The following is a 24,532-nucleotide window of genomic DNA, read 5'->3' on the forward strand; positions in this document are numbered from 1 at the left end:
CTGCTAACTAATTATCTCAAGATCTCCTCCGTTCACTCTCTTTCTTACCTCCAGTAGCTCGTCCCCAACCTGTATCCTTCCATCTAAACCAGCAGGTCCTAGAGGGTCTATATGTGCCACATACACACTCATGCGGGCTCGAGAGCCATCCTTGTTGCCCGTGAGGCTGATTCCCAGGCCGTGGGCCGCGGGGTCCTTCTCCAGCTCAATCATTTGGAGCTTTCCGGACAGACTGCCATAGCGCTGCAGCATCTTTTCTGGACAAGGCAGAGTTAAAAAAAAAACAAAAACAGGAGGGTGTTAGAAGTACAAGATGGGTTGAGTGGCACAGTACAAGTAATGGCTGACACATGGGGACATGTGGCAAAGGGTTATGGCTTAAGGAGAATCTGTGTGAGTGTGTGCGTTGTCTTTTGTCTTGAGGGGATGTCAGTCATGTTATTGGAGAGGTATTGTGTGCAATGTTTGTGCTTCAGTATAATCCACATGTAAAATTTGATTGAATGTAGGCAGGGCACGATGAGCTGTCTCGGTATGTGCACACACACGTACGGAACAACAGTACATATTTCTGCCAATGACTTAATGAATGTGTGATTATTTATCTGTACGTTTGTGCAAAGGTGTTAACATTTTCTGTGTTTAACAATGCATATAAATACTTGTTTTCGTGTTACTGCGCAGCACATACTGTATATAAACACATGTTGGTACCCTGGAGAAGTTTGGAGCACTCAGGGCATCTTCTGTCTTTGAGAGCCACTCTTGACACTGTGCACACAGTGTATGCGGAATAACTCAAGGACACATGTGCACACGGGCTCATTACACTTTCCTGTCAACAGTTTGACGTTATTTCAGCGATCTCCAGATAACAACAGGCCGACAAAGGCACTGAGGAGGAAGGTTGCTTGTTGGCAAACAATACAGGTTTGAGAAAAAGCTAAATAATAAAAAAATAAATGAAAAATCCCTTTTGCAAAAGGAAAGAAATGCAGAAAGAAAGGCATGCTTGTTAGACCTCAAGGATACACCGTGTGAATTTCAATGAGTAACATGAAATGTAAACAGAAACTTTGGTTGTTTACAAGACAACTCCACAGGGCAACAAGTGCACTGAGCAAATCAAACAACAGGTAAAATTTTAAGAACTTTTTTTCCTGCCAAAGAAGAGAGGAAAGTTTCCCTCGTACCCAAAACCTAAAAGTCACACGTGCAACAATAGAAATCTGTGCATGAGAAGCTGGTATCACATGTGAATGACGTGGTAATAATTTGACTGAATGATGTTCTGAGTCGTGCCAACAGGAAGGACCAGGAGACACTTTTATCAGTACTACAACTTTCTCTTCTTGAGACTTGGGTATGCTGCAAAATCTACTGTTCCTTTGGGCTTTGGAGGATCCTTCAGTATATCTCTGTGACGTCTTTATGATGCAGACTTACTCCTGCCTGTGTCGTCCTCCTCTTCAGGTCTTGTGGAGATTGGTGTTGTGACATTTATGGGGCTTCTCCGATCCATTCTATCAGGTGTTGGTGATGGTACCTTGGGAGAGATTTTGCATTATTGAACAGGCAGAGTTTGGGATGCCTCAGGGGTCCTTCGGGCATGCGTTGGACTACCCCTGAGGCTTGTTCGGCGGGCTTGATGAAGCAGTGGGGAAAAACTGACGAACGGCATGAATTAATGAACACAGTTTTAATGTCAGCTAAAAATAACATGAAAGATGACCAGAATCATGCATTATTTTGTAACTAACTTACAAGTATACAAAAAAAAAAAAAACTTCAAAAGAATGCACTGTCTATTTAGAGTTTTGCATCTCCATCAAAGGGAGAAAAACAAAGGGGTTTAAACAAACAAGGTATCTGCAAGGGACTTTGAACTACAAGGGTTCTATCAAAAAATATGCACGTTAATTAAGTTTTCGGAAGTGGGCTCGATGCAAATGCAAAGCTGCGCAACGCATGCATGGATATACACACACAAACCGCATACAGACGAACACACACACAGTTACCAACCTTAAAGGGGGTGGGTGTAAAGGGGTTTGCTGGGGAGAAACTAAGGAACAGACCACTGAGATTCTCTGTTTCCTGGGATAATGTAGGGAAACACAAATATAGTTCACCTCTCAGAAAGTCTCTTTTAAGCGCAGTTTTTGGATCGCAATGTAAGGGTTTATGACTCATCCCTCTATATATAATGTAGTATATACAGAACATTCCTGATACACTCAAATCATACACAGCTATACATCAGTCACTTTGCAGGAACAGAAGTCGAATAAAATGACTTCATTGACTCACAACTGTAGTCCAAAAACAAAATATGTAATTACCTGACAATTATTTTGTAAGCTAGTATTCATTTAAAATGTAATGTATGTGAAGTGGGTCGTGATCGAAGCTCAAAGCTGGAACAAAAACTCACACCACACTTCCCACAGTTGTCTCTAAGACGAACAACATCTATAAGGTTGTGAGTATCAAGAGAATCTGTGTTACCTTGCTGCTGTGTGAGTTGGACGGTGCTGTTGGAGAAAGTCTTTCATGGCTGATGGGAGCAGGAGACTGTGGGCGAAACAAGATGTAGAGTAGGCAAATGAATATCAATGTAACTATGAAACATAGATGTGTTGGCGATACCTTTTATTATCTGTCAAACATACTTGCATACAGTAAGCTTTGTGTCCAGAGGACATTTTAATGTTACAAACACCCACACACAACATTGTTGAAACTTTTAGTGTGGCTTTCCAACTGCACGGTCATTTTGCATTTGTTGAACACTGAAATGCAGCGTGAAGGAGTCTGCAGCATTAAGAGATTCAAATTCTATCCAATGTAATGCATTCATACTTTATAAGGTATGTGGTACACTGCAGTATGCATTTATGTGTTTGTTTGTTTGTTTTATTTGAACACACGCAGTACCTGGGATCTGTGTTTTCCAGACTTGACGAGAAAGATCACAGTATTTCCAGCCGTGCGGATGGCTTCAACTGCTTCTTCATGGCTGGCATCTCTTAGGTCCACACCACACACCTTGCAAATATTGAATGCAATGTCATTAGGTTACAAATGTACATTATTACATTGTTTAAATAAATAAATAAATAAATAAAATAAGAAAAAGCTATATTTTAATGAGCCAACGTAAGTAAATCCAAATACATTTTTTTCAAAAACAATTCGTCTTTGTGCAACACTGCCCGAAGTCGTCCTGATTCAAAGAGAGCCCCGCAGCGAAATTATACAGCAAAAGTTCTGACAGTTGACAATTTTCTTTTGTCTCACAATCCTGTGCACACAGCTCAACTCTAATACAGCAGGATGGCATGTTTTTCCAGGCTTCAGCTGCCCAGCTTTGGCATGTCTGTGTCTCACTTCAGCCTCTAATTTCTGCTCTTGGTTGACAAGATTGGAAACTCACAAGGTCTCCTGCTGTTGTGGCCCATCCATTTCATGGCTGGACATGTTGTCCATTCTGATGCCGCTGTGCTTAGCACTGCAGCAAAGAGCTATCTAACTTACTATAGTCCTTCTGTCAGGTCCATCCAGTTAGAGCATTCTCCTCTGGCTTCCCTCATCAATAATGCATTTCTACTGAACGCTTGATCTTATTTGTTTCTCATGAAATCTCAATGTAGACAGTTGTGCATGAAAGCCCCTGAGATCAGAAATAACTAAATGAACACGTCAAAACCCATCAACCCCCTCAGTGAAAAATCACTGTGACTACACATTTTACATGTTGGGATGTTTAGTGTGAACATTAACGAAAAACTTCTGACCTCTATGTGAATATTCTAAGCTCTGAATTGTTGCTTGAATTATTACATGAATAACCAAGATTGTATTGTGTGTAATGGAAGAGGCTATAGCTGTATGGTAATGTTAGGTCGTGTATCATATAAAGACTATGAACCTCAACCTTTGACCAGTGATAGACCGATAATAACTTTTAGAAGACAACAGAATGGTTCATTACTATATAATATAATCATATCATCATAATTTAATCCAGTGGGGACACCATCAACACCACATTACACATATTTAGACTATATATAATGTGTGTACACATGATCATGCAGCGATAAAACACAGCACCTTATTTTCTTGTCATTCTCTCTGCTATTCAAACACACACACACACACACACACACACACACACACACACACACACACACACACACACACACACACACACACACACACACACTCACTCACTCACGCACGCACGCACGCACGCACGCACGCACGCACGCACGCACGCACGCACGCACGCACGCACGCACGCACGCACGCACGCACTCACTCACTCACTCACTCACTCACTCACTCACTCACTCACTCACTCACTCACTCACTCACTCACTCACTCACTCTCACGCACGCACGCACGCACGCACGCACGCACGCACGCACGCACGCACGCACGCACGCACACACACACACACACACACACACACACCTCCAGTATCCTGTCTCCAGTCTGGAGGGTGCCATTAAGTGCTGCCGGGCTGTCGGGGCTGATGTGCTTGATGAAGACTCCCCTCATCATGTCTCCGCTGCTCAGTCTTCGGCCCATACCTCTGCCTCCCATTATGCTGATACCCAGGGACTGGCCGGGTGCTCGAGTCAGCCGCACGCTGAAACATCCACCAGAAAGCATCGAACATCTCTACATAGTGTGGAGCGGAAGATCTTATTTACAGTGCAGACCCAGTGATGAATGTGTGTTGTTTTTTTTTCTTGATGCCTCACGTGGACCTACTTAGTTTAAAAAGCTGCTGCCAAAATGCACAAGCAGGAGAAATAATCCAATGGGTATATTATTCTTCTGTCAGAGTTTTAGCGATTAAGTCAAAACAATGGAATATCATACCTGCCAAAGAGACACAAAAGCATTTTTTATTATTGTTTTGCATTCTGTGCATTGTATGTGATTTATCCAAGTGGGACACAGCTATTAAAGCAATAAATACATGCCGAAAAAGGAGTCACTCTCTCTAAGGCTAAGAAATATGAATGTATTGAGTCTGCTGTGCTGCTCTACCCCTGCTGTGAACATAACCTGAACACACAAGGCTTTTGCTAAGCCTCTGCTGGAACAGAATGGATATAGGGCATCATGGGTAGAGTTTTATACACCAGCAGAAAATGGAAAATTTGAATAAAATCTTGAGACAATTGTTACAGACATCACAGATTCACTAACCTTTTTGGTTGATCCCAGGAAATGGTGGCATGAGAATAAAGCTCTTCATCTCTTTTTTCTTTTCCATCCACCTTTATCTCCACGTCAGGCTTTAGGACTTTCCCATCTGTATTAACCTCAGTCTTTTTCTGCATGGTCTCGTCATCTTTTTCTTTACCCTTGTTTTTAAGAGGTGGAGTTTTGGGAATTTTCCAACTAATAATGAGAAAACGTTCAGAAAGATATTAACAAACATTGCGAACAATCATTAACTGCTGCCTTCATTTTATGTTGGGAATACCATGACACGACAATACACATGCAGAATGACCGCGGCTAACATGGTATACTGGAGTACTTTACAGTTTTTTTCAGGTATGGACACGTGAGACATATGACAGTCCTATGTCTCATGTCCCATGTCTCAGGCTATAAGTCATATTATGACTTATTGGAACTTTTACTGGTGGGCCTTGAGAAGATACACTGATTTCGGTGGAAATAGACCTGAGCATACACATTTACCTGAAAGCGAGATCATAGCAAGGTAGTGTCTTTATGTGCATGTGTTGTGTGTCTGTATTTGTGTGCCAGGATGTGTGGGCACCTGCGTGCGTGCGTGTGTGTGTGTGTGTGTGTGTGTGTGTGTGTGTGTGTGTGTGTGTGTGTGTGTGTGTGTGTGTGTGTGTGTGTGTGTGTGTGTGTGTGTGTGTGTGTGTGTGTGTGTGCATAGTACTTGTGTTAACACATATTCCGTATAGAGTAACTGTGTGTATATAAACTGTGTGTAAGTGTGGAAAAAAGAGGCAGAGAAGGAGAGAATTTTTCATGAATATGTTTAACGGTGAAGGGCTTTAATAAGCCCATGGATGTGAGTGATAGTGGTGCTATCTGCACAGCAGGAGCGTATAGCCAGTTAAGTTACAGAAGAGGGCAGAACAAATGGCTCCACCAGGGCTGAAAGAGAGCGGCCAGGGGAGGGGGAAAGGATCCGGGCAGGGAGGAGAGGAAGGAAAATGAGGTGAAGTGAAAACGGCCAGACCCAGATGAGTGAGAGGGAGAGATGAAAGACAGATGTGGGCACACACAGAGAAAGAGACAAAGACAATGTATTGAAAGATAAGAGTAAAGAAAAGGCTGCAGAGCGAAATGGGAGTGAGAGGGGGAGGAGAAAGGCAGAGGCACAAAGATGGAGTGAAAGCAGGGACAGACAGAAGCGAAACAATTCATTTTCGCTGACAGTCAGCACTGAGATCCATAAGCGAACAGCTAAATATAACTCAGAGATTCAACATTCAGAGAAGCGTTTGCCTTTACCACTGAGAAGAATGGAGAGGAGAAAATACGGACTGGAAGAGACTCAGCCTCAGCTGGTTGCATACTGAAACACATTGTCTCCTCATGGATATGCTTAATTGCTCAAGTGTCAGACAATAGCTCAGATCATTAGTATGACTTACGCTACTCAGTAACTGAGTGATGTGCTACAGGAATGAAGCCATGACTGCTCCAAAAATCAAAAGCCTTAGGTTACAACATTAAACAGCCTGAAATGTATTACTATTTCCTAGTCTGAATTCTCAACTGTGAACATATCAACTTGTAATAAAGCTCAAGCCTTGAAGTCTAATAAACCCTTAGACAGGTTTATCTTGCACTCTGGGGCTTGAATAGGGATTAGGTGACCATAAATAATAGGCTGAGACCACTGCATCTTACATTACCTGGAGTCTGAGTCTGTGGTTGGACCTCTGAGGGGAGCTGTGAATGAAGTGGAAGCTCTGACTGCTGGGTCTGGAGTCACAGCTTTAAATTTGACTGAGGAGGACAGTCTTAGTGTGGAGGAAGCCGGGGGACTGGACGACCTGCTCGGGTCTGACGAAGGCTCTGGAGAGGGAGTCGGAGCGGTGGGCGACGTGAAGCCGTTGTCTGTGGCGATTGATGCCAGAGGAGGCAAACACAAGCGAACACGATGCTCATCCACCTGATGAGCTGGGACATAGGTTACTCTGAGGAAGTGAGATGGAGGGGTGTGGGTGAAGAAGTGAGGCGAGAGGGTAAAAACAAATACAGCATCAATCACTTCTTGTTCATTTGAATTCTTGCTTATCACCAAACCGCTGGATGTTAAGAAACAGCGAAAACCACAATAGCAATGAATGAAATCCCTGTATGATAAATTGATAATCAGATCTGCAGGAGATAAAAGGACGATTGTAGAGTAGGGTTTAAATGGGATATCAATTGCTGAAAAATTACTTGTACTCTCTTGTCTTATCAAGATTCGATGAGGAGACAAACAACACTATGATTTCACTTCAGGGTTTTTGAATGAGATGTAAACCGGTAGGATTTTACGGACAGAATGTCCAAAATATTACTAATTTTAATGAACTACGTGTTCAGCTCATGGAAAAAAAACCAAAACCAAAAACAAATATTGGATAATACATGCTTTGTTTTCATGGGACTTCCAGACATTTCTTTTTAAACTCTTGGCTGGATGTGGGAACTACCAGGAGTCTTTGAGGCTGAGCAGCACAGTGGGAGTGATATCAAGCTTCTCTAACACTCTGCGAGAAATAAAACATAAGTTTATCTCTGTAAATGCTGATGATTTAAGCCTCACCAATTGTCTACTATCTACTATCTGTATTTATGTGTAAAAGACACATACATTTAATTAATTGGACTTCAATGCCAGTCCAGATTTACAGAAATACAGTTAAATGACATTCTAGTTTGGTTGGAAAGTAAGCCAGACGAGGTTGAGATGGTTTGGTCATGGATGTAGGAAAGATGACGGCTATGGAGGGAAAAGGATGGAGGATGGAGCTGTCAGGCAAGAAGAGGTTCAAAGAAGCAGGTGGGAGATGATACGCTGTGGTAAACCCCTTATAGGAAATTGCTGACTGAAAAAGATTATCATTCACTGGCAACCACTAATTTACTCTTTTTTTTTTTTTTTTAATCTTTAACTTTAAAATTCGAAAAACAAAATACTGCTCTTAACAATCGCTGAGGCTGCTGTCAAAAGTTATCGAGCGCTCTCTTAAGTATGAAGATCCCCCTTGTGATTATAGACGAATCCAATAGTTTTTGTTTTGCATAAACCCAGGTCTCTCTATGCTGTGACGGAAAAGATGTCAAGGACATCATTAAAACCCCCTCACTCCCACTTCCATTTCTCTTCTTGTTACATCGTGTGGCGCTTCTGGCAGTCATGCTGTTTGAATCTGCTGAAAGAGCCAATTTCTCTGTTTCATTTCAGGGTGGTAGATTGAATATAGTGGTCTTTTACTCCAAGCTGTTGCGACTGAGCCATGTGGACAGCCTGTCTTGTCTCAAAAGAGGCAGTTTGATAGTGACAAGCCCTCACCCTTCTATGTGTCTTATTCCGAGGCTGCCAAAGCAACTCATCTGCCTCCACTCACTCTTAGTTTGTCTGAAGTGCTGTCAGGAGCAGGCAGTGTGAGCGAGTGTGTGCAGATGCGTGTTGTTGGTGTGTGTGTGTGTGTGTGTGTGTGTGTGTGTGTGTGTGTGTGTGTGTGTGTGTGTGTGTGTGTGTGTGTGTGTGTGGATGTGAAAGGGAAAGACGAAACGCATGTGCGTATTTGTGTGTGCATCTATGAGAGGCTCTTTAAAACGCTCTTTTATTCCGAAGCACACTGTTCAAGGTGAGATGAGTGATGAATTATTCAGAGATATTTCCCATAGCAGGAAAAAGGTGTTTTTGGAGGTTAGACCATTGAAAGCCAGTGTGTGTGTGTGTGTGTGTGTGTGTGTGTGTGTGTGTGTGTGTGCCCCTGTACAAGCAAGAGAGAGGGAGCGAAAGAGAGAGTGGGTGTTTTGCAGGGCAGCAGGGTGGTGGAGGTGGGGCGCATCTCCAATCAGACAAACAAGCACTGTCAATGTGAAGCCATAACTGCTGATGTTAGAACAAGTAATAATTTACCCAATTTACCCTCAGGCAATCTTTAAAATTTCATTATCTAATCTAATCTAACATGACTGTAGTGCCTCAGTCAGCTGTGACTGCAGCATCGAAAACAAGGCGGCGATGGGGATGATCACTTATCGGTGACGATGCAGTGAAAGTCATGTTTGTGATGACAGGTTGCACATCGCTCAGGATATACGTATACTCACTCATTCCAGTAACACAGATCTGCATGGGTGGATCTAAAAAATGTGAGGGGGTATTCAATTATTTTTCAGTGGCTGATTGCATTCCCAGAAGACATTTCCAGTGTTTAACCCAATCTGAAGTCTCTGGCCTTGGTGTTTTTCTCCAGCGTCACTGTTTAAACTGACATGGCAGAAAGACGCACACACAGATGCAATCTAAATAACCCAACTAAATAAAGGGTTGGGGTTTAATGCAAAAATGCCACCCACATCGTACGGAAAGCCAGCCACTTATTCTGGTTCCTTTTTGAGCGCGATTTGTGTGTGTTTAAAGATTAACATAATAAAAACTGCTCATGAGTTCATCTGAAATTTGATCTTTTTAACATTTTCACTAATAATTGTATTCTGTAGCAATGCAGATGAACAATTGTTCAAAAAACCCAGTTTATGCTTTTAAAATGATCCGTTACTATAGAAGAACACTAAGGAGTAATAGTGAACTGAGGGAACTTGGTTTTTCATCTTAAAGTCGACTTTTCCAGTGTTTGGCTGGTGTCTAAAACTATTTACAAATATTTACAAAAACACACACAAATTCACATAATTCTATAATGTGTAAATATTCTTGTAATTGTACCCCCTTCAATGCCGTTTCCCCACTGTGGGAGTAATAAAAGAACACTTACAGCAATATAATCTATCACTTACTTTTTTAAAAGGAGGTGATCATTTAAAATCAAAAGCCCAGACTGAGTCCTTTAATTCAGACCTTTTTAATGCACCTTTGGAAGCAACCACGACTTCAAAAGGCTGGCCTAAGCTTTGCACACCTGGATTCTTGCAGTTTAGCCCCTCAAACTGACAGATTCTCTCTAGTTCTGCCAGCTCGGATGGAAAATTTCCACAAACGGTCATCTTCAGGTCTCTCCACAGATGTCTTACAGGGATGAGGTCTGACCTTGGGCCAAAGCTAGACCATTCAAGGACACTTTATTTTTTGGGATTCGTATTCACATTGTATGGTTATTAGGTATTTTGGATAATCTGAATTCCGATCGCCTTGTAAATATATTGTTGAAGCTTTCCTGCCAGCAAAGCTTTATTCATATGAATTGATTCGGATGTGAAGTGAAAGGTGAAAGGTTTTGCTAGCGCAGTTTTCTCTGGGTTACAGTCGTGCTGAAAGGAGGAGAGCCATCGCCTGAATCTCATGTCACCTGCACTCTGCACTCCTCTGCATTTGGCTGCATTTATCCTTCCATTAGTTCTGACCACTACACCAACCTCTATCACTGAAAAGCATTCGCAGAGCAAGATGCTGTCACTCTCCACTGTTATACTTCACTATCGGGACGGCATTAGCCAGAAGATGAGCAGTGTCAGAGGTTCATCAGTCACAGTGCTTAAAGCTGTGCTGGAGAATCGAACCAGAGAATCATTTTTCCTTTACTACTTTAATTATGACTTGGGAAACCTCGAGTGGGCTGTTATATGCTTTTTACTCCGGAGCAGCCTTGGTCTAGTTACCACATCATTTAAGGCTGATCTCTGCAAGGGGCTTCTGAAACTCCATCAGAGTGACTGTAGGAATCTTGCCATTTAACTGACACAGATATAGCTCAAGCATGACAAACTGCATACACCTCATACCGTTTTTGCGGCTAATCATAATCCCTTTTTTTTTCTCAACTGCATTGCTTCTGCAATCCTTTGTCTGTGTGTTCACATAGCCCACTCTAGCAAGTGCTTGTGGTTGTGTATCTGTTATGGAGACTGTGCGGGCATCGGATGCCTGTGCTTCACTGACATTTCTGTGACCCAATGGTTTTGCTGCATTAAGCTGGCCAGTGACACCTTTATCATTTTTGGTGGTTCATTTGTGGAGGCTTCCCTTGGCATTAACCTGACTCAAGGTCTAATGAGTCAGAAGAGGTGAACATTAGTGTGAATGCGCAGTGTCAGTGTCTTCAAGCGTTTAACACCATAGGCCTTAATTTTTTATTAGCAGATGATTTGGCTTGTCATAGCAGGATAAGCACATAGGATCTAATGACATTAGCATTAACCCTGCCTAATTAAAGTTTCCCTGAAGGCATTATATTGAAACAAAGAGAGCCGGATGGATCTCAATGGTGTGTGATTGCGTAAGTGCTTGGGTGAATGTGATGGATCATGTGAAGTGTGTTGACACTGCTGAAGTGATAAGATGTGCTATATAAGTGAAGACTGAAGTTAACATTTTATTATTGTGACCTATGATTATTTTATACGACATCACTGCTTTTGAATAAGGCTAATTTTATGAAGCAGGGCCCCAAAATCTCATTGATTTCAACCAGTTAGTTTATGATTAGCAAAAAAAATTATACATTCAGACTCCTAATCAAAAAGTTACTTGGTAAAACACAGTAAATTTGAAATATATTTGTGGTTATCCTGAACTGCGTTGTTTTTACTTTTGGTTTTTATGTTGGTGAAAGAAGTTGTCAAAACAATACATCTGTATTTGGTGAAAAAAAAAAGGTAAATAAGTAAATAGGAGATTCAAAAAAGATTGCAAAGCTTAAGAAGTAGTACAATAGCAAAAATATATCATGATAAAGTCTTCAAATAAAAGTCAAGGTGAGCCCCTCGCCAGAATAATAGTGGTATCTTTCCTTAAAGACTGAGCCTCCTTTTCAAAAGTTTTCAGGACATGCACTCCATCAAATATCTATCTTCTAGTAATTTGCACTATTTGGTACACGTCTGATATTCCACATTCTTGAAGGCAAACAAGCTTCACAGGAATGGCATGTCAGAAGCATCATCAGTGTGTCCTGGAACATGAGCGAATTTTTATCAAGTCTTTCCAGGTACAAATGAGAGCAGACTAGTGTTGAAATTCACTTTAGGTTTGTCATATCCATGCAGTTTGTTTTTCTTCTCGACATTCGTTATAAAACTTCAAGGCTAAAGCGGTAATTGGTGTATCGGAGAGACAATGACAGTATTACACTTCCAGTCACTCACTCCTTGAGAACAGGTGACCTTGAGGCAGTTACAGTATGTGATGTGGACTAAAAAAAAAAAAAAAAAAAAAAACCCTAAAGAAGATTTGTGTGAGTTATATGGTGATCTAACAATAACAGTTAAATGTTTTTCAGTATAAAGGTCTACACGTAATGCAATGCTGCGGGGCAGTAGCTGTCTCCTCACCTCATCTCTGGCCCTATGACAGAGTGTCTGCGGAGCATGGCCCTGGCCTTGGCATTTGTCAGGTTGGAGGTAGGTTCTCCGTTGATGGCCAAGATGGCGTCCCCCACCCCCAGCCTGCCATCCTGGCTAACAGAGCCACGCTGGACCACACTGCGCACCAGCATGGCTGAGCCGTCCTTGATAGCACTCACCGACATCCCTGCCAACGTGCACACAAACACATAAACACACACACACACAAGCACACACAGGCACAGGTGAGTGGAGCGTTGGCTAAGGCTGCTTTGACTGCATGCCAAACAGACAGACAGTCGCCCAAACAAACACCCGACGGTGGCATAATCAAGACAGACACTAGGCAGATTAGCACACAGACATGGCTACACATGCTTGACATTTACACAGCATCATCCTTCATTGTCACACTCACATTAGGACACATTCACTCCTCGTAAAGGTCAGAGGGCACAAGTGACGACAGGTGGGAACACATGCCAGTCGGACACACACCTGACTTTGGCATTATTAATTTGGACACGAGGTGGATTACCCAAACACTTCATTAATGCAAACAGGCAGAACCAAGCAAATCAAGCATCTCACACACATCCTTGGCGTGTACCTCGCGCTCACACATAAACACAGCTGACAAGGAAGTCCTGCGACTAATTAGGGAGACGGCTACGGCGCTAACATGCTAGATCGCTATGTCACGACGAGGCACATCCACAACACTATGGTCGTACATAATTTGAAAAAAAGGTCAAAGAAATGACTTTGAACTTATTTTGGATCATATAAATAGTTTATTGTTTTTTTTGTTTTGTTATTACATTCAAATTACAATACAATCATAGTGCCTGGAATACAATCAAGTGGAGACACAGCTATCGACACTGACAGGACTAACAGAAGACACACATTTCAAAGACATCAGAGGAACTTTAAAGGTAATAATTCTGAATGTCTCAAAAAAAAATCTAAAATGATAAATTATGATGACAGATCCATGAAAATACATTTTACTATAAGAAACTCTGCTGCAAGAACATTGAACAATGACTCATTGTAGATCTGAAATGTCTGTACTATTCTTTCTCGTGTCAAATATTTAAGTGCAACAGGTTAACGTCAATTAAAAACAAGAATAGGCTGTTTTCAGTCATGTTTAAGATGAGCAAGGCAAGAAAGAAAAGACCCATTTTTAAACCTTAAAGCCCGTTTTTAACAACCTGCTCTGAAAGCCATTCAGACTTTAAAGTACAAACCACTGTATGTTTCGTCTCCAATACTGGGCATAAAAACAAAACGACATATATTATTGTACATGGCACCTAAAAAATAGAGAAAGTAGCACAGATAAATACTGTGCCAGGTCATAGAAAATCTTCCATAATAAACTTTGTGGACGTAAATTATTACTTCTTGCTCTGCAGAAGCTTTTTCTTTAGATATGTTGAAATTTCCAAAACCAATAACGGAATTCTTGTAAACCTTCCACAATTGGATTACCAAGAAACCAGACCTGCAATATTTTAAAGAGATAAAAACCAAACAACATTCATTGATACACAGACTGTCGATAATCTTAATTTTTCTCTAACTAAGGACATTTACACAGTCCAAAACCTTCACATAAACACACAAGTAGTGTGGAGCCTTATCAGAGCCCACCTTCACACTACAAATGAGTTTGCTTCGCTCTGCTTGGCATGGTGCCCCTACATTAAATCGTAGGACCCTATAGCCACCCTGTCATGTTTGAATATACCAATTCAGGACTCATGCTTTGAGCAGTTAAAACGATAAACTCTCCAGTCGAGGGATCAAAAATATATATATACATGTCTGCACTGACATTAAAATTGTTCATTTCATTTTTACATCCCTTCACTAGCTTCTAAAACAAGCACGCGCACGAAAACACACACGCACACACACACACACATACAGACGGTCATCTCCTTTCTCAGATGTGAAGAACACATCAATTCACAACTCCTCTTCTGGCCAGTCGTCATCACCACCGCCTATCAGTGTCATTATCGCCATGCCTGCGACGTACACACACCAAGACACCATCACCGTGAGAAAGATGGAGAACATACCAAGGCTACGGTTGCCCCGGACAACAGTTATTGTCCTCTCAAAGCTGGTGCGGGGGGGCAGAGGTGGGGCTTGCTGCCCATTGTCATCTTCCATGATACCGTAGCGATGACGCAGCTGGGTTCTCTGAGAGAAAACACAACAGGGCGCATGAGAGTACGGCGTCAAATAAGCGATTAAGAGTTAAAGGTTAATATGGAGGCTTTGCAAAGCCAAATGTCATCTCCCGCCTGGACATGTCCACTTTTCACATCCTGTCCATTAGGGCTGGGGAGTTTTCACAAGTTCATTTGTACAGGCGTGTCTTAAAAGTGACTGGTGCTTTGAGCAGAATACTATAGTACTTTGCTGCATGTAACATAATCCCCCTTATGGCGGGCTCTACTCAAACAGAGGGAACGCATGCCAGAGCAGCATTTCTTTTTACCCAATACAAAACACCAAAAATAGAACCGAATTACTGTTTTTATTCTTTTATTTACTGTCCTGGTCTGGACAAATGAGAGCGTCTACTTGAACTTGAAAAGACAGCCGTTATTTTGTTGTTGTATTTTGAAGTTCAATACAGAACAGGCATAATATACTGTATACCATTATTTTATTCCAGAGATAATTTTTTTTAATCACCTTTGATTGAAGGAGAGAGAGTAACCTCTGAACATATCCAACTTTGTGTCTTTGATCATAGAAAGATGTGATTATATTTCTATAAGAACAGAGGATGCATATTAAAAGGCATCTCTGGATATGTTTATGAGCCAATATTTAGCACGGATATCATTGTCTTAGTTTAGCGGGTTAACAGTGTAGTCATGAAAAATTAAACGTAATTACAGCTAAATCCAGAGAGGATATGAATAATTTTACAGGCATTTGGTTAAAAAATAAAGATTCAGATTACTTGTTTTCACAATATCACAAGATGAACTGTGAGTTATTACAAACCGTGTTGTCCAGATATCTAATTCCTTCCTAATGTCTCTGAAATGAATCAATAAAATCTATAAAAAAGCGAGAGTGAAAAATTAACAGCACCTACTGACACCTAGTTTTAAATCATAGTCTTTTATTTTTTTCTTCCAAACTGACTCGTGAACAGTCAAGAAGCAAAAATTACTCGCTGGTAGGAATTCATGGTGATAAAGATGTTACCTGTTACAGTTCTATTGCAATTCAACTGAAAATTGGGAGATGAATTTTTGTGCAAACTATCATCAGAAAGACATTTTCTATCAGGTCAGTCGGGTGTTGCAAGACCAACGTGACAGGAGTTAAAGAGAAGTCTTTTCAGAAAGTAATCAAGTATTATAAAGACCTAACCTGGCACGTAAACTATCACTGAAGCTCTTAGATTTGTTACGTGACGCTTAAAAAGTTTTTTTTCAGACAGCTACCGACGCTCGAGGGTGAAGGCCTTTGGAGTAATTCTGGAATGTAAAGCATGCAGAGGTAGACTCCTTATGTCCCTCTGGGTAACTCTCAAAGAAAAAGGTCAATGAGGAGATCTTCTTTGAACCTTCACACAAAGTACAAGCAGCACCAAACTTCAGAAGCTACCTTTGCAACAAGCCCGTCTTTGATGGAAACACTCTGACACTTGCTCTGAGTTTCTTTGTGTGTACGTGTGTGAGAGGACTTAAGAAAGAACTTCATGCCCTTCTGCGAGACCACGCGCCAGTGGAGAACAAGCCGTAAGCACTTCCCATTGAGAGCCAATTGTTGGTAATTAAGCAAAAGCAAATACAAAAGGCTGCATCAATAGGGGTTGAAGTTAGGCCACAATGCGGGGACAAATCTTTGACACCGAGCACTTTCTCTGTCCGTGACCCAGTGATACTGATACAGATGGCTCGGAGCTCCTGAGAGAACAGACGCTGACATGGTAATCTCTTATAGAGCAGCTAAAATGGCGATCCGCTGAATCTCAGGTTTGCGTGGCAATGAGTATTGCTTCTTTTGTGTTTGAGTGCCAGTCCAGCCTATTAAACTGCTGCTCTAACTCACAATAAAACATTACTTTCATTACACAAATGAATGTACAACTAAACATATATATATATTTTATTATATATATATATTTTTTTAATTCCAGAAACAAATAATACTTAAAAAATCCATTTCAGTTCTCACTACCCCAACGAGTATTTAAAAAAACGGGTGCTGTAAATGTCAAATAAATGGATGAACAATTCTGCAGTAGTAGGTAGCAGCTGACCTCATATAGCGCTTATATTTGTTGAGCAACGCACAAAGTTCTACAAAAGCTAAAGGAGAAAAAAAAGTGAGAACGGAATTATAAACCATAAACTTTCCCCCCAAAAAAACAGTTAGTTTTTTCTGTGACTGGTGATTATTTTATTTTGGATTCAACTTTGAACTTTATTTATATCGCACCAAAGATAACAAAATGCAATTCTTTTTACAGAGAGAAACCCAACAAATCCACAGGGTGACCTACCGTGTAGCACAGCTGGTTGATGGTGTTGTCCTCGGAGTTGTAAATGTTGGCGTTGGTGTTCGCCTCGGCTGCCTCGGCTAGCAGGCTGACCTGAGTGTGGCTGTCGGTGTCATCGCAGGAAGCCCGTGTGCTCCTCTCTGAGATGGGTGTTAGACCGCCACACAGTTCCAGCTGAGGGGGCAATTATTCCAAAGTTTAATTTGAGCAGTTTCTAAAAACCAACTGGTGAAAAAAAACTAAACAAACTAAAACAACAACAGCTTTTTGCATCAAAACTAAACCTATATTGAAGCAAACCAGCTGAAGAAGGTGACTGTAAATTAGACACCGCGCACTCCTCTCCCTATCTCGCTCTCTCTCCATCTGTAGTGTGGTCAAGCATTGTGTTCATCTCTCAGCTGCATTAAAAATGCAGGAGGCCTGTAACTGGATTCTTTGTACCTTGTTACTAAGCCACAGTCCACAACAAGCAAGAGGGAAAATGCTGCACTTTCTGAGAGAAAACATACACTGAAATAATGATCTTGAATATCTGGGATAATAATTACAAGATTTTTCGATGAGGAAGCATTTGTTTGACAAAGCAAGGTCCCAAAAAGCATTACATTCCTACTGTATAACCTGTTTCTTTTAAATTAATAGGTCTTAGAATACATTAAGCTTGCAATATTATGCTCCTCACTCAAGGGCTACTTCATTAAGCACACGGCTACAATGCATTGCAAACCAATGCAGCAGGTCTGTTGTGAAAGTTACTTCTTGACATTTACAATGTTTAATATTTTGCTGACACGGTCAGAAAGTTAATAACTTTACTTTATTTTTCATTAGTGCAGTCATAGTTGGTGGGGGGGTTGCATTGGAGCGCACCATAAAATAGATGCTCTTAATATTCTGCCACGCCATGTTGATTGGTTAAATATGCAACTTCAGTATTAAACATATGAAGTAAAATATGTGTGACAGTTTTAAGGAAAACTGAGCCATTGTAAAGGCAGAATGTCCAGAGGAGCTGCTGTACTGAATAGCCTTGTATTGAGTGTCTATTGTACGATGTAAATTTGTCTGTGGGCACAGATGTCACCATAGCTTATGAACTATAAACTGAATCCGAATAGACTGAATAGAATCTTTTGGATACCCGCATGCTTGTACTGTGTGATAAAGCACCTTCATTGTTTCACTATCAACCAAAATCACACATTCGTCTTCATTTCAGCCATTTGTCCAGCAAACATGTCTATGCATATTCTCATTCTTTCATGTGGTAGGCATCGCAAAGTGAATTGAATCACATCAACGGAACTTCCTATGTCTTGGGAGATGCTTCATCCCGAACGAGTGAGAAATGGATAAAAAGCCAAGGTTTTAATGCAGTCAGCCAAAGTGAATATAGTCTTTTAAACTGACATTCTTATGTGTTTGCATGTACTTTTTTTCAAATCATTTTCTGGTAATATCTTAAGAAATAGTTACCATTTGTTTTAAGTGTCTATGTGGCCCTTTTTTAGCACATGTGATGCCTTTTACCCATCATGGTTTAAATCAACTATAAAACGATTCAAAAGAATGCTGTACTGGATTCACGTCAGAAGAAAAATAAACCATATTAACTTTCCGAAAATGTAATTTTTAACTATCTTCAGTCTTGCTTTGACATGTTCCTTTACTGGCAGTTTCATGACATTAGGTGCCATTTTTATTTGTTTTACTCGGTGCACAATATTGCGTTCATAGAGAATGCTCTGACATCAAACCTCGTCTTGTAGTTTTGTGCCATTTTGTGAGCACTAGTTTTATTCCTGGACTTTCAATGTCATTTGCACTGCCCGAGCAGTTGCTGAAATGTCATTTGTAATTCTGCAGATAATACTTCTGCCAAATGAGAGGCTCTTACTGTCTGTTCACCTCTATATGCAAGGTTTGCATAAAGAGCAAATTATGTGCACTACAAGTTTTTAGCAGCAGCCTCTGTGCTTTCTGTTCTGGGAACTATGACATTTTCCATAATTCAGTTCCCCCCTGGCACCCTCTTCAATTATCACAATGTTGTCTAATTTTGGTTCCTACTTTAATTATTGGAATTACACGGCAGTATCAACTACAACTAATCATGATGGATGATTTTCTGCGACACTTTCCTTCTAAGATTCAACAAAATGTATTCTTATGTCTCTTACAAATATTTACACTGCATATAGATACATGGGTGAACCTCATTGGATGCAGTTTGAAATGAATGATTAATTAATGCTTCTTCACATACCGGCAGGGGTTTGGCAACTCCAATGCGGACAGGGCCATAGCCAGTGGACTTTAAGACGTGCACAGCATAATCCAGGCTGGACCCTTCTAGGTCAGTTTCATTAACAAACATGAGCCGGTCACCAGGAAGCAGGCGACCGTCACGATCTGCTACCCCTCCAGGCACCAAGGACCGGATTACCAGGACTGTTTTGGTGGCATCTTCTGGATCCTAAGATTGTAAATAAGGAAGGAGAGAATGTATTACTGAAAATGTACGTGCTGAATTTAATACATGTGAAGCACAGGGAAAGATAAATGCAGGTAAAAGAGTGAATCGACAAATGAAAAGCAAATAGATTGGTTGGTTTTACAGACTGGCAAAACAGCTGCACATAATATTTCTTTATGGGTTGAAAGCTTTAAGATTGATTTTTGCTCAAAAGTAGATGAAAATGTGGTTTACTCTAAAGTATAAAACAGAAATTGAAAGAACACTTTTCAATCTCAGCAGTTTAGTGCTGAAATACAAGACATACCAAAAACTTTCCCTGTAGAATACAGAAATGCACTTCTGTGTTCACCTCATCCAACTCCACACTGATATTCTCACATTCCAGTCTGCTCTATTTGTAGAGAGGCCCAGGGCCATGTCTCTGACCTGGTAGTCCAGAATACTGAAGCCCAGGCCCGATTCGCTTTTCTCCAGCTCAACCACCTGAGCGTCTCTCTCCCACATGGCCAGAGGAGGTGACATGGGGGGCACACCACGCTTCGTGATGTCCTCAGCTGTAGGACAGGGGATGACACAGCCCTGGTCCAACTGGGACAAACAGAGCATATAGAGAGGATTCAGGGGAAAAAAAAGAGCGTGTTCGCAGCATTGCTGAGCGCCATTTCACATGGAAATTCAGGTGAAAAGAAGTACAAAAAATGTGATTCATATATTTTTGAAGAAAAACTATTTCAGCTATATTGCTTAGCCCCTCTTCTTCACCTTATCATTGAACTCAGCCAGCAGCTCTTTAAGGGTGAAGCAGACCTCGTCATCGTCTTCCTCCTCGCTGTCGGGAATTGAAGGGGGCACAATACGAGAGCATACAAGGTACACATGCATCGGCAGCTCCTTCAAAACATTCACCACCTCCTTATGTGTCTCACCGATGAGAGGGATCCCATTTACCTGCCAGGAAGATACAGATTATATAAACCAATATTTTCTAATAGTTACTGCAATGGTCAGAGATTTGATGATTAAGTATGTTGAGGATTGAGCATCTTTGGATTTACTTCACTGTTTATTCCTAGTTAAAGACTGAAATTTGCAAGCTTCTCCAAGAATATCCAATTTTTATTGATATTACAGTATTGAGTATCAGAATCATTGACCAATTAGTGGCCACAGTACATCAACTCACAGCACGGACAATTAAAGCTGAAAGTGGCCGGTAGATCGAGCGAGGCTCATTTACAGCAAGGGATGAACAATAGCTGTGTGACAATGTTTTTCATCTAAAGGAAATCAAAGGGCTGAGCTGCAGCGCAGCTGTTTGCTCGCTTCTCTCCAAAGACAGGAAGGACACAAACCATGCAGTCTGGTCCCGATATCATGTTAAGTTACTGCAATTTATCTGAGAGTTAATGAGACTGCTCATCAGGAAGAGTGATATGTGTGGGTGCACGAACTCGGCCACTGGATGAGGAGGAGGACAAACTCTTCCCTACAGCACAGGCATTCATGTACAGAAGCACTCTTACTCACACCCACTCTCTTATGACTTGCGGTCTATAGCCGAGCCAAAACACAGAATTATAGTGCACGGTTTGGAGGAAATTGTGATGTCTGTTGTCTAATTATCATAGAAATAGAAAATAGCACAGATTCTATGACACTCATGTGACAGGGCAAAATAAAAAGATCATATCTTCATGTAGTTTAAATGACTTGATATATTTCAAAGTAAACATGACATTGGGAATCTCTGGACGCTTTACCTCCAGTATCTGGTCTCCAGTGAAGATCTTGCCGCTTTGGCCAACAGGCCCTTCATCCAAAATAGAACAAAGGTAGTGATGTCCGGCCCGAGCCTCCAGACTAATGCCGAGGCCACTTGTCTCACTGAAGCGCTCTAACTGACACACCTAAATACAGATGGAGACAAGAAAAGCAAGAAAGCAAAGCTCAGTGGCCAAACGTTGTGAAAAAAGTGAATTGCATGTCATTCTCGACATGCTGGGAGAACACAAACAGAAAATCCGATGCTATAATGTTTTTAGGCTTCACTGTGAAAACATAATCAGTATTTAACTTCATTATAGAGACATACTATCACTTCAAAACGGGGCCCAACTGCATGCTGCCACCTCCTCCTCAGGCTTTCTTCCTCTGATGGAGTCAGCTTCACACCTGTTAAATGTGCAGACACGCACGCACACACAGGCATTAAAAATCATCATCATATCACTTACACAAAGAGATATGAACACAGGCAGGCATAGTTCCAAGCTCTACATGATCAAATCAGTAGACAGGGTGCTCCTATATGAAAACATAATCTTGGCTGGAATTAAGCAGGATGACAACCTGATTCTCTTTGTGGAAAAAGGAGGGTGTCAGCGCACATCCACTCAGACAGACGCGCACGCATGCAAACACCCGCACCACGAGCACAGAGGCATGATTATTCACATCCCCCCATCTTGTAATTTCTTGGCAAAATAATGTTTTCTCATTCATCTATTAAAGCCTCACAGCAATCAGGGCTTATTTGACTGTGCTCTCTAATCAAGCCCAAAAAATTCTCGTCTAAATAAAGTCATATATGCAGGCGGGGAGAGAGACAAATCATCTGGAATGAGCTGAATGAGTTGGATAAACACATGATTGCACAATACTATAAATAGACTCCCATCAAAGAGCATGCTTCACTGGCACATCGCTGTTCTCTGAGTCCAATCAGCATATCTGACTAAGTCCCATGATCCACTTCCAGACTGCAGTGCAGTATGGGAAGGGGAGCTTACCGTTTCTGGAATCGTGACGGGGTCGTCTGTTGGCGTATACTGCTCGACGGGAGATTTCACGCAGAGAGCATATTCCTGTGAGACAGAAGAACTCGTTTGAGCTCACATCCAAACAGATGTACACACAAACAGGCTTGTGCTATCAAGAGGAGACAAAAACATGCAAGCGTTTGAGAATAAGAAAACCTTCAAGAGGTAGTAGCATTCATTATCAAGGCAAAGCACGAAAATCAGATTTAACCTCCGAGGACGCTGCATCACAGAATTGTGTTAGTGCAAACACTAAGTCTCTTAATTTGTTCAGTTACTTAAAAGTGTTTATCTACTGAGACCACTGAGCCGCAAAAAGCACCTGTCTCTTGAATCTTGTTGAGGCCCACTTTATAAGGATTGCCTTCATGGAAGCTGTGGGAATGTCGGAGGGGCTGCAGCGGCGGAACCGGGGGCAGGATATGACTCAAACGGACGGCTTTCCTCAGCAGCCTCAGTCTGACCAGCGGGGCTGTCCTCCTCAGCACCTCCATGGCACGTTGTTCGCTGCAACCCTGCAGGCTCACCCCATCCACCTGAGAGAGGACGGAGACGTTTAGAGCGAGCGGCTGAGAAAATAACCCCAGGATGGGGGAGAAGACGTGATGCAGGCAGAGGCAATGCTTTTGTGCAAAGAATAAACCTTGTGCCGGTGAGGCAAACACGGGCAAAGAAAATATCCAAAGGATTGAAAAGAAATCAATAGCCATCAGGACTTACAGTCAATTCGGAAGGAGAAGCACAAGATAATAGAAGTGCTAATGATTTGGAGTGTTGTGTGCTGAATCCCCAGTTGTGTTAAAACTTACAAATTTTTAATCAACAGAGAATATTTTCAACAGCAAGGTCTTTGACTTCAGAGGACATATTTATAAAGCCATCTGCTGTGTTTAGAGCAGAACTCACAGACAAGATGATGTCTCCGATGTGTATGCGTCCATCTTGATCCACAGTGCTGCCTTTCACGATGCTCTTCACTATCACACCGGCACTGTAGACTGAGCACAAACCACAGAGGGAAACAGAAGTAAAACAAGTACAAGTACTATTGCATAGCTTGAATTAAATATAACCTAGAGATAAAAGTATGGTTATTGGATAAATAGCACAATCTATTGAGTTCTGTTTTTGTAAGGGGGGGAGAGTCATTGGAACTTGCACTGTAAGACTTGGTTAGATTTTCCAATGGGAACACTGATATTATCAGCTATTTTTTTAACCATTTAATCGTGTCAATAGCAAGGATTCAATTCAATTTAGACACATAAAATAGCGACAAAGAAATCAGACAAACACATTGTGAAAAACTACATATAGAAGACTTTTATGTAATCAAAAGTACATATAAAGCGGCTATTTTCTATTAAAATATTTTATTAATTTCTAAAAAAAACTAGAGATTGAACAAGTTACAATATCAATACAAATTTCAGCATAAAAATTTACATAGTTTAAGTTGTACTTAAGTGTGTATGACATTACATACTTTCAAGGTACCCCAAAATACTATTTAATTACAGTAATGTGAGTATTTGCATTCCTTGCTTCCATGCCAGTAACAAGGATTATATTAATGGTAACATCATCAATTTATGAGAAATAACTTGCTTTTCTTATAGATGGATTTTGGTAGCTGCATACCTGAGTTTAGGTCGCCGATGTAGCTTGAAACAGTGAATCCCAGGCCCCGGCTGTTTTTAGTGTACTGCACACTGTACTCGTAGTCGTCTTTTAAGTCACTCAGCTGGCAAGAATCAGAAAGAAAAATCATTCAGTTTGGACTGTTCAATATCCCTGCATAGTCAATCATTTAATAAAAAAGTGACTTGAATTTTGCTGTACTATTCTTTATATCCACACGTTTATTCATGCCCACACCTTGCCGTCCAAGCTATCCTGGCTGAAGACGGGAGAGGAAAGGTGGTTGTCCTGGGTAATATCTCTGGCAATGAGCAGTTTCACCTTGCTACCAGCGTTTCGCAGCACCTTTTCCGGGTGGTGATTTGTGAACGGATAAAAAGAGACGGAGTGTGATCATAAATAAATAAATAACATAAAATGTAAAAATAAAGTCTGCTCAAAAGCAACTTTCTTGAAAAGATGGCCACTGGTACTGTGGATACAGTATGTAAGGG

General features: G+C 41.2%; 1 protein-coding gene across 1 annotated transcript in view; it reads right to left on the bottom strand.

The window, feature by feature from the left end:
* LOC308109457 (multiple PDZ domain protein) overlaps window positions 1-24,532 on the bottom strand; it is a 46,266-nt gene that overhangs the window by 16,953 nt on the left and 4,781 nt on the right. Inside the window, exons 8-28 of the mRNA XM_080463025.1 lie at window positions 24,276-24,383; window positions 24,039-24,141; window positions 23,304-23,395; window positions 22,720-22,933; window positions 22,368-22,442; window positions 21,671-21,750; window positions 21,339-21,485; window positions 20,341-20,526; window positions 20,005-20,166; window positions 19,366-19,575; window positions 17,100-17,270; window positions 14,644-14,767; window positions 12,536-12,734; window positions 6,931-7,215; window positions 5,228-5,422; window positions 4,481-4,658; window positions 2,938-3,048; window positions 2,509-2,574; window positions 2,026-2,097; window positions 1,447-1,546; window positions 49-257 (exon numbers count right to left, since the gene is read on the bottom strand). Of these exons, the coding sequence (XP_080319151.1) occupies window positions 49-257; window positions 1,447-1,546; window positions 2,026-2,097; window positions 2,509-2,574; window positions 2,938-3,048; window positions 4,481-4,658; window positions 5,228-5,422; window positions 6,931-7,215; window positions 12,536-12,734; window positions 14,644-14,767; window positions 17,100-17,270; window positions 19,366-19,575; window positions 20,005-20,166; window positions 20,341-20,526; window positions 21,339-21,485; window positions 21,671-21,750; window positions 22,368-22,442; window positions 22,720-22,933; window positions 23,304-23,395; window positions 24,039-24,141; window positions 24,276-24,383 (3,087 nt within the window). The remainder of the gene's footprint in view (window positions 1-48; window positions 258-1,446; window positions 1,547-2,025; window positions 2,098-2,508; window positions 2,575-2,937; window positions 3,049-4,480; window positions 4,659-5,227; window positions 5,423-6,930; window positions 7,216-12,535; window positions 12,735-14,643; window positions 14,768-17,099; window positions 17,271-19,365; window positions 19,576-20,004; window positions 20,167-20,340; window positions 20,527-21,338; window positions 21,486-21,670; window positions 21,751-22,367; window positions 22,443-22,719; window positions 22,934-23,303; window positions 23,396-24,038; window positions 24,142-24,275; window positions 24,384-24,532) is intronic.

The sequence above is a fragment of the Lipophrys pholis genome (assembly GCF_963383615.2).
Source record: "Lipophrys pholis genome assembly, chromosome: 5".
Taxonomy (NCBI): Eukaryota; Metazoa; Chordata; class Actinopteri; order Blenniiformes; family Blenniidae; genus Lipophrys; species Lipophrys pholis.